This window comes from Rhineura floridana, chromosome 4 (assembly GCF_030035675.1).
Source record: "Rhineura floridana isolate rRhiFlo1 chromosome 4, rRhiFlo1.hap2, whole genome shotgun sequence".
In the NCBI taxonomy this organism is placed as follows: domain Eukaryota; kingdom Metazoa; phylum Chordata; class Lepidosauria; order Squamata; family Rhineuridae; genus Rhineura; species Rhineura floridana.
In genome coordinates, this window is record NC_084483.1 from 165922310 (window position 1) to 165933037 (window position 10728).

Here is a 10728-nt window from a genome sequence, read left to right on the forward strand (position 1 = left end):
CTGGCCTAACCCCGTGCCAATGCAGGAAGCCCATTGTGACAGCATCCCTGATAGGTGGCCATTGCTTACAAAGTTCTAATGAAAAGCATGCACTACCTTTGGAGGCCTAGTGTATGGCCTAATCTAACATGAAAGCAGGAGAAGTGAAACCACAGGTGAGCGCATATGATCTGTTGTCACTCTTGAAAACATAAAACAGGAAAATTTCACAATGCAGGGATTGGGTGCATGAATAGTACTGTCTAAGCACACACTGGTTTAATGGAAACCAACCATGCAAGATTACAACTAAATGACAACTAAACCCAGGATTTGTGCACACTTTACTCACCATAGGGATCTTCACTAAAAACAGCCCCCCCATGCTGGCTATCTCTGCTCAGCCATAACGTTTATAGTCTAAATTTTAGAAGACCTCATCACAGTGATCAGTAATACTTCTCTTAATAGTAGCTACACACATCCTGTGGAGTTGCAAAGACTCTCAACGCAATTCTTCTCACAATGGGGAAACTGTTTTCAATGGCATCCCCATGGCAAGTGAAGCATGTAGTTTGGCCCCTATGAACAAGACGATGATTTTGAGTGTGGTCCATAGAACTAGGGCAAAAAAGGTAAGCATGAAAGCATCTCTGAGGCGAGTCAGATGGAACTTTGGAATTCAAACTTGTATTTATCCATTTCACCTCACTCCACCTCTGTGCCTTGGCATATACAGTCAGCATAACTTCTAAAAGCCTACAACCTTCTAAGCCCAAATGAGCTATAGTGCTTATGTCGTGCTTGCAGGCTTTCCATTAGCATCTGGCTGGCCACTATGAGAACAGGATAGTGGACTAGAAAGGCCTTTGATCTGATCCAGCAAGCCTTTTATGTTCACACATAGCAAAGATGGTAAGTGGGCTGAGCGTAAACAATCAAAACCAGACTTTTTAATCTATCAGATTAGTCTACTGCCACACCTCTTAACGCCTGTTGTGTTTGGAGTGATGGGCACTTCCTGTTACAGACATTTGAACTTTCTTTCCCTGTAGGGAGCAACAAGAATATTTAATATTTTGTGTGCATATTAAGCTGCAATCCTGAACATACTTAGTACGGATTAAGCCCCACTGAATCAAGTAGCACTTCTGAGGACACATGCCTAGAATTTATTTATTTATTTATTATTTTATTTATACACTGCCCTTCCTTCCAGCAGGAGCCATGGGCGACAAATTCCATCAAATTAAAAGAACGGATATATTGGTTCCGCAGCATCCTGTAGGAACCATTACTGCTATCCGGGATTGGTTTGTATAGAAACAAAGGGACATGGTTCCAATTCCAGCCCCACCCTCTTCTGCCTCCTATACAGAGTGAACTTTTTTATACAACTTAACTCAAAACTTGTGCAACATACCCATGAACAACACCCTCTTGCTCTCCGTTCTTTAAACCAGAATTAGGACCGCAACCAGCCATCAATGTTCCCTATAATCTGCTATAAGAATGCATGGAAAGGATAAACACAAACCCACAAACTCCATTAGCTCTCCATTAAATACTCCAAGAGAACGCAGGGCAGGATGGCTAAAGGGTGATGAAGTGATTTGGAGTAATATTGAGTATTGAAGCTGGATTGTTCCCCCTTCCTCTTTTCCCTGGCGATGGTCCACAGCCAACAAACCCAGATTCTGCAGAATTCAGGGGTGATCTAATCCGAAGAGTTTACAAAACTATTCTTAGATCCTCAGTAAGCAAGTTCCATGCACAGTCCCAGCTCCTATTTACACAGTAAAAAGAAACAAATCCAACTATTCCCAGTTTTGTATTCAGGTTTAACTTTTTCATTGCCGCCTCCCTTATCCTCCCCTTCTACTATCCCCGAACCGAGTGCAGAACTCCTTGTTCCCTTTCGTCCCCTCCCACCAAAGTTCTGTGTTAACAGCCACGTCTGGTTTCGCCTACCGTCGGTCTCTTCCAGACGATGCCTTTAGTTTTGTAGGAGTTTGGTCCCAGTTCGTTGTAGCCCAGGGAAGAGGCGGCCGCGGGGAAAGAAGGGTCTTGGAAGAGCTTCCCAGCCTCCAGGCACTCGTTCCTCAGCGCCTGAAAGTCCTGATTTAAATATTTCACGGCCTTTGCATTGGAGCCTAAGCCTCTGGCGACCTCCCTTTCCTTTGCTAATTTAGCAGCGATCCCAGACATGGTCGCCTCCTGTTGTTGTTGTTGGTGGTGGTGCTGCTCCTGGTGCCTCTAGAGTTTGACATCAGAGTGCAAATCTTCCTCCTGCTCGGTATGAAACTTAAGGCAAAGCAACGGCGGCAGCATCCGGAGCCAAGCGGGCTGATGATGATTCATTGCAAAGAGAGGAAAAATATCATCACTACGCTCGGGGTGTGGCTAGGTCGGGCTTCGGGCTTCAGGCTGTGTAAAAGGGCCTGTGTCGCCCACCAGTTCTAACTACTGCTCTGTTAAGGGCCAGGCGAGACGCCACAGACGGGATCTCCCGCGTTCTTTAATTATTATGAAGATAAGGGTAAACGACGATCTCGATGGGAGGGTGGGGGAAGGGCGAGTTCAGCCTTTGCATATACCACACTGTTGTGCCGAGCCAAATTGCCACACACGCACATACCGTTGTTTGTCCCGCTTAGGGGAAAACAGTCCTTGTTACATTCTAACAAGGATGTAGTTTCCCGGGATCTCAGGGACCCCTTATTTTTGGGGGAGTAGGGTCCCTATGACTTCAGAATCCTATGAGCCAATCAGCCTGAAAGGAGAGTGTGGTAGCCACTGAGAAGAGTCTTCTAGCATGCTTCCTTGTCCTTTCCTGCTGACTGGAGCAATCAGAGTGAAAAGAGGTAAATCAGCCACTGAGAAGACTCTTCTCAGTAGCTAACACTCCCCTTTAAGGCTGATTGGCACCTTGGGGTGTCTGTTGTTGTGGGAGAAGGTGTCAAGCAGGATCTCATTCTCAACCAGTAGCAAAATAAGGGTGGTGGTGGCTGTGATTAACATGAAGGGACCTTCCACTTCTGAATTGGCTACTAACACTACTGCCTTCTAATGTTTCACAGATGAATATAGAAAGACTCTAATAAGATCCCTATTCTCACATCCTTCCCTTTTTGATCATTTTTTTTTTAATTTCTGAAGGGTTTTTCTAGATGCTGCCGCGTGACATTGGTGGCTCTAGAGGGGAAACGAGTGCATGTGTGTGTGCTAAGCACACCCCCTCCCCCCACAGTAACTTGTCTCCACTCCATTGCTGGACCCTTGCAAAAATTAGAACAGAATCATTAACTAGGAATTAAAACAAGGCTGCAACCCTAAGCCTGTTTGCTTGACAGTTATCTCCATTGGAAAAAATAAATAGGACTGACTTCAGAGAAAAACATAGAATGGCATTTTCTTTCAGAAGTGTGGTGTAGTGGTTAGGGTGTTGGACAAGGACCTGGGAGACCAGGGGTTGAATTCCCACTCAGCCGTGAAGCTCACTGGGTGACCTTGTGCCAGTCCCTGTCTCTCAGCCTAACCTACCTCGCAGGGTTGTGAGGAAAAGGAGAGGGGAAAAATAATGTTTGTACATCACCTTGAGCTGCTTGGAGAAAAGGTGGGATAGAAATGTAATAAATGAATGAACTATAACTCAAAGGATGAAGTTTGCTCTCCAGAAGAAAATCTAGTTTGCCCCTTTTGTATCCATACAGGTGTGTGTGTGTGTGTGTAAAAATGACTAAAACAATCCCTGCAATGATAAAACTAAAGACACCAATTGAAAAACAGTGTACACCTCCACTTCTTCCCCTGTTATTTTTTCAATCCTCTCTTTTTACCTATTTGTTAGATTATGGAATACCACAGTCCTATATATGTCTACACCTAGATGTAAATCCCACCGAGTCCAATGGGACATATTCCTGCTGTGGTGGCAAGTACGCATGCTAGCCCCATACTCCTCCAATGGGCCAGTGGCGCCAATATGACTGCAAAATGCAGAGGACCCCTGTTTGAAGAGGGTTCATAATGTTATTGGACCTCTGGATCATGCAGAGCTGATTTCTGAGGTTTTTTTTTCCATTCACAACCACATCCAAGGCTAGTCCAAGCCATTTGGGTGAAGGACAAGTTGATTGATAGCCATCCTCTATTCCATGAACAGAAGCTGACCAAATGAGTAGCTGAATTTTATTTCAACATTGGCAATGGGGCAGCATCCTCCACTGCACCTGAGGAGGGTTAGGGAACTCTCAGTTCTGTCTCCAACACCTCACCACTGATCCCCACCTCACCTCCAGTGTCTGCCGCCTGATCTACCTGTCTCACTTTAACTACATCACTGCCTGAACATTTAAGTCAGTGCCAGTTAAATGTGCTTCTTTTTCTCTCTTCCTCCCCCCCCCCCCGGTAGTGGCACCAATGCTATTATCACTGTTTTGTTTTGTTGCAGGGAAGAATATAATCTCTTCTTATTGATTCCATTTTTAAAGGTGATCCATCATCTCCCAATGACCTGAAAGTTTAACATAAGGTAGAGACACAGTTCCAGTGCATCTCCACCTCTCTTTCTTTTTTGTGTGTGAACAGTGTTTTATTGAGATTTCTAGTAAATGTAACAATAAACCAGTAAAACAAGAAAGTACAATAAAATGTCACTCTATATAAAATAGAAGAAGAGTACATTCAGCAACAGAAGTTTTATATATAAAATAGAAACAATGCCAGAAAGCAGAATAATAGAATTAAAAAGCAGGGTACACATCCTACCAAAAGGAAGTTAATGATGAGGGTGGCGTAACATAAAAAGAGATACCATATTGGAGTAAATTTATTGGAGGATGTCTCCCCCCAAGCTTTTTTTCACTCTTGAGTTAATTTTTCATCTAGTGCAAGTTGCCAAAGTCTGGTAAACCAATTTTTAATGGATAAATTTTCTGCCCCCTTCCAATTGCTATTTCAAGCCTTGCTGCAAGTAGGAATCTGGCTAGGAGAGAAATCTGAGTTTTAGGAACAATGAAACCCCCTTTAAGGAAAGGAAGTGCCAAGGCCGGATCCAGGATAATTGTAGCTTTAAGAACTTTACTACCAATTTGAAAACAATCACTCCAGAATTGTCTCACATTATTGCAGTTCCACCATAAATGTAGGAAATGGCCACGGGTCGAGCATCCCCTCCAGCACAGAGGGGGGAGGGAGGAGCTGATATAGTTCAGCTGGACCGGAGTGAGGTGCCATCGATGTATAACTTTCAAAGCATTTTCTTTGATGAGGGCTGAGGTGGCTCTTGAGTGTGGGCCTACCCATACATCACTCAATTCCTCTTCTGTGATTTCCCTCCCCAGATCTTTAGCCCAAGCTTAGCCGAAGTTTCTTTTCCATATTTAAACTCTAATAGGAGGATATAAATTATAGAGATAACGCCTTTTTGCCCAAAAGTTCCTTGTTTACGCATGGCTTCATAGGATGCAAAGAATGTGGCAAACCTTCTGCTTTGTAAATTGTATTTATAAAATAGGATACTTGTAAGATTCTATACCAGTTGACTCTTAACCCAGAGAGATGTTTTTCAAATTGAGAAGTTTGTAAAGGACATCCTCTACCAAACAGATCTTGCATCGTTAGCAATCCTCTCAGCTCCCAACCTTCAAATTGCCTATATTTGTCAATGTGATGAAATTTGGGGTGATCTAAGAATGGAAGAAGGGGGGATGGCCAAGGCGCTAGTTTGCAGACCCATGAGTCCAGATTTTCAAGGTGGCATTCAAGAAAGGGTGTGTGACTGAGGAAAGAGCACAGTTAGATGGCGGTAACAAAGGGAGTGATCGTGCTGATGGGCATTTCACTTCCGAAGTAATTTCCACTGAAATCCAAAGTATACTTAGATCAAAATGAATCATTTGAGCTAGTTGTTTAATCTGTGAAGCTTTGTAATATAGTTGCAGATTTGGCATGCCAGAACCTCCCTTATTTCTCGAGCGATACAGGACCTTTTTACTTAAGCATGAACGTTTACCGCTGTTACAGTAAGAATCAAGCATTTGTTGCCATTTCTGTAGGAGTGTCTCAGGGAGATAAATGGGAAGAGTTTGGAAGAGGAAGAGGAATTTGGGCAGAATGGCCATGTTCACTGCAGCCACTCTGCCAAGCCAAGAAAGGGAAAGGTTTTTCCAAGAATAAAGCTCAGTTTTAGTAGCTTGTATTAATGGATCGAAGTTACCCTTTTTTAATTGTTTTAAGTCTCTGGTAACAGTTACTCCTAGATATTTAAAGCCACCAAACACCAACAGGAGACCAAATATATCACTCAAGTGCGCCTGTGCTCATAAGGGAAAATTGATGCAAACTTTCTGTAGTTGATTTCTAACTCTGCCACTTCTTTAAAATTAGCTTAAATGGGTTTGCAGCCGTGGGAGCGTGTCATGAGGCTCTAATAAAAATAGGAGTATGTCATCTGCAGAGAGGTTGCTCTTGGCCATTAATAACCAAACCTTTAATATTAGGGTCTGCTCTAAACTTATTTGCCAGTACTTCTATAGAAGATAAAGGGCATCCCTGCTTGGTGCCTCTTGTTAAATTAATAAAAGGGGAATCAAATCCATTGATACGAATTGTCACTTGGGAACCAGAACAAAACTGATGAATGACATTAAGGAAGTATGGACCAAAATTTAACTTAGTTAATAAGCAGACTAGGAAAGGCCATTCAGGATGGTCAAAGGCTTTGAAAGCATCTAGGGAAATTAGTGCAAGAGGAGTACCTGTTCATGAACTATGATGGACAATATTAAGAACCCGTCTTTCAGCATCTGAAAGTTGCAGTTTAGGAATAAAACCTGTCTGATCAGTGCAAATGTATCTAGAGAGAAAGACCTATAGTCTCTGAGCCATTATCGAAGTAAGTAGCTTAGTATCTTGATTCAGGAGGGCGATTGGGCGATAGGACACCAGAGAACACAGATTTTTATGAGGTTTAGGAATGTGGGATCCTATCTCACTTCATAATTCCATTTATCAGTGCTTGTAGATGAGGAAGGAGAATTTCACTAAATGTCTTATAAAATTCTGCACCAAAGCCATCAAGACCTGGAGTCTTTCCATTTTTCAGATGTTTTATAATGACTTCTATTTCTTCAGAAAGAATAAGACTATTTATGTATTCTCTATGCTCCAGGCTCAATGGGGGAATTTGAAGGTCTTTTAAAAATGTGTCAATAGAAAAATCTTCCAGTGAGTCTGTACCATACAGATTAATGTAAAAATCAGCAAATGCAGAACTAAAATCAGTCATGGGTACAACATTTTTTGCCTTCACAAGAGAGCACACTAGAAAGAACATTTCTCAGTCTCTGTTTGTGCACTGCTTTGGCTAAGAGCTTAGAGTTCTTGTTTCTGAATTCAAAGTATCACTATGTTGTATAAATGAGACTTATGTCACAAACCTGCAGCTCTGTACATTTTGCTGTTAGCTTGTGGTATATCTTAGAGCCACCCTTGTTTTTATGGGCTGTTTCAAGGGCAGAGATTTCTGCAATTAGAGCTGTTCTAGTAGCTTCCCTCTGTTTTTTTAGTATGGAAGCTTCTTTAATACACTAACCTCTCATTACTGATTTCATAGCATCCCACACTGTCGCCTGGGTGACATCAGGAGAGATGTTGAGCTTAAAATATTCAGAGAATGACTCCTTAAATTTGCTAACCAAATGTCTTTGATGTAGGAGGGATGTATTGAGTCTCCAGGAGGCAGTGTGGGACCCATTTTGCCTCAAATCTACCGCTGACGAGAGAAAGGCGTGATCAGAGATTAGAACTGGACCAATGTGTGCATCAACAACAGCAGGGAGCAGCGTTTTGGAGATCAGAAATGTAGCTATGCATGAATAAACCTTATGCCTTTTTGAGTAGAAAGTGTTATTGTGTTCTGTTGGGTTACACTCCTGCCAAATGTCTATTAAAACTAATTTATCTATTACATGGGAGAAATCTGAGTCAGGACAGGGAGTGGGGTGATTTGCTCCATTCTTATCTTTACCATAGTGCAGAACATCATTAAAATTGCCTCCAACAATAATATCACCTTCACCAAATGTTTCAAGATGAGTTAAGGTGTCAAACAGGAAGGAGAGTTGTTGAGTGTTTGGGGAGCAGATAGATGCCAGAGTTATTTTTGAGTCTCCTATGGAACTGCAAAGAAATAAGTAGCATCCTTTGGGATCCAAAAGCGATTCTGCTATGCGGAAAGGACTTCTAGAAGCTATAATAATGGCAACTCCTCTGGAGTTGGATGATTCACAAGCTGTGTAATAATTGCCCATCCATTGACCTTTAAGTTTACTAAAGGACACATCTGTTTGATGCGTTTCTTGCAAAAAAGCAGTATCAGGATCTGCCTTCCTTAATAAAGTCCCGATTCTAGCATGCTTCACAGAAGTGCCCAATCCTTTCCCATTAAGGGAACAATTTTAGTCCAGACATTTCCTAAGCTTGTTATAGCTGGAGGTTGGATTGGTGAGAATGGGAATAATGTGACTTTGAGAGGGCATGGAGTGACAAAACATTTTTAGGAACACAAGATCTAAACAATTAGAGCAACTGTTCAACCCATATCGTGGGGGAGACTTTGCAGCCTCACAGTCTGGAAATACATCCCAGGTTTCCCTACGGGTCAACTCTGCCAACAATGGGATAGTGGCAGAGAAAAAGTTCAAAGATAAGCAGCAACATTCCTCAGAATAGCAAACATACAAAATAATGGAGGTTGTCTGATAGAAAATCCAGTCGGGTTTGGAAGAGAAGCCAACAGTTTGATCTGCAGAAGGGCTAGGAGGTATAAATTTAGAAGCACCCCGCTTCTTTCGGCTAGACCATTCAGCTGAAGGTGAAAGTGTATTTCTGTTGTGTGGGGATTCGGATGGTAGGTTCAGGAGGTCAAGCCCAAGATCGTGTAATAAAACAGATGCTTGACCTATCATTGAAGCAGTATAAAAATGGTCTCCTCGATGCACCATAAGCTTTAAAGGGTAATCCCAGCGGAAAGGAATGTTAGCTTTTTGCAGAATCTCAGTGAACATCTTGAAACCCTTGCAGAGCAGCAGGGTATCGGGGCAGACATTTTGAAAAATCTGTAATTCAGCATTTTCATAGGAAATCCATTTAAGTGTTTGCAGTTATTAATTCTGACTTGCGAAATTTCTGGAAGTGAATAACAATGTCCCTATGGGGACCACCATCCTTTGATTTACAATGCAGAGCATGGTGAGTCCTTTCAGGATCAGCTTCTGCTACAGGTTCTGTAAGGCACAGTTACGTAAGCAGTTCAACAATAAAAGCAATCATATCTCCTTTTTCAGTCCCTTCCGGGAACCCACGCATGCACAGACGTTGCCTGCGATTACGATCCTGCTGATCTTCCAGTTTAATTTGGAGGTCAGTTCTGATCTTTTGTCTTAAAGCCAGCTCAAAAGCTTCATCAGCAGGTGTAGCAATTTCTGCAACGTGGGTGGTCAGATCCTTAAATGACTGTTCAAAGGGTTTGAGAGCAGCTTGCCAACTCTATATAAGGTTAATTTGCATTTGTTGCATTTGTGCAGCTAAATCCGCCAGAGAGAGTTCAGCAGGGGCCTTTGACAGTTTTCCCATCTTCATTTTATTAGTCGCCATTTTGAGCGTGTCAGTTTCACCCTCACTGAGCTGTCAAAAGTTGCAATGTAACAGAACAGGGATGTTAAAAGCTAGGAGAACTAAAATGAGAGCATTTGTGATCTCTCTAAGTCTCCCAACCGAAGCCACTCACAGACCATGAAAGTATAGCCAATCATCTGTTCGCAGTAAAAAAGAAATGAGGAATATCACCAAGGTCCAAGGTTAAGCAGCCATCTTGGCAGTGGGCTAGCCACGCCACCTGTTATCACTGTGGAATGAACACTGCTGTGTAGCTGTCATGGCACCGATTAGACAGGGTTTGTAAGGCCACTGATGACAAAGGATACAATCTCCCTTCCAGTGTGGATGTAAATCTAGGTATGTGTATGTATATGTGTACATATATGTTGTGTATGTATGCACACTAACTAGAGTTCCAGTACATTTAAAGAAGTATTATATCACTTGAAACAGTAATGGCTTGTTCCAAAGAATCTGGGAACTGCATTATTATTATTATTATTATTATTATTACCACCCACCATTTACCACAAGGTCCCAGGGCAGGTCACAACAATGTAAAATACAGCATTAAAAACAATTTAAATCAAATTGCAATTGCAGCTAGAGAGGTCCTAAAAATACACACCTTGTGTCAAAAGCCAGGGTGAAGAGGTGTGTCTTCAGCACACAATTGAAGCTGTATAATGAAGGTGCCAGTTGCATGTTTGGGGAGAGGGAATTCCACAACTTAGGAGCTGCCACAGAAAATGCCCTCTCCTGGGCCACCCCCTTGAACTTCTGAGAGTGGAGGAACTATGGAGAAGGCTCTCTCTGCTTGGATCTTAAGAGCTGCAGCACTAGGGGACTGAAGAAGACCTGCCCTGGGAGTGAGTATCTGGCATCTGGGTGCTTGCTGCTAGCTCCTTTGGGCTGCTGTCTGTCCAGACAGCGGAAGTCCCTGGTAAGCGCTGCAAGGTCTGGGACCCCCTGCCTGGCCCTTGCTCCAGAGAGAGGCTGCAGTTAATCTCACAGCCTCTTGCAACAGCTGCTTGCTGGGCCAGGAGGCATACAAGCCCAGCAGCCATTGGGGAGCCCCTTAAGGAG

At 42.8% G+C, this 10728-nt stretch overlaps 1 protein-coding gene and 1 long non-coding RNA gene across 2 annotated transcripts in view; one reads left to right on the forward strand and one right to left on the reverse strand.

The window, feature by feature from the left end:
- Positions 1–2495, reverse strand: part of CAPN2 (calpain 2) — a 60046-nt gene extending 57551 nt beyond the window's left edge. Inside the window, exon 1 of the mRNA XM_061625084.1 lies at positions 1951–2495. Coding sequence (XP_061481068.1) covers positions 1951–2187 — 237 coding nt within the window. The 5' untranslated portion in view covers positions 2188–2495. The remainder of the gene's footprint in view (positions 1–1950) is intronic.
- On the forward strand, positions 1957–7821 carry LOC133383771 (uncharacterized). The gene is made up of 3 exons (XR_009762407.1): positions 1957–2518; positions 4433–4513; positions 7698–7821. It is a non-coding gene; the product is annotated as an uncharacterized LOC133383771 (long non-coding RNA).
- Positions 7822–10728: the final 2907 nt, after the last annotated feature.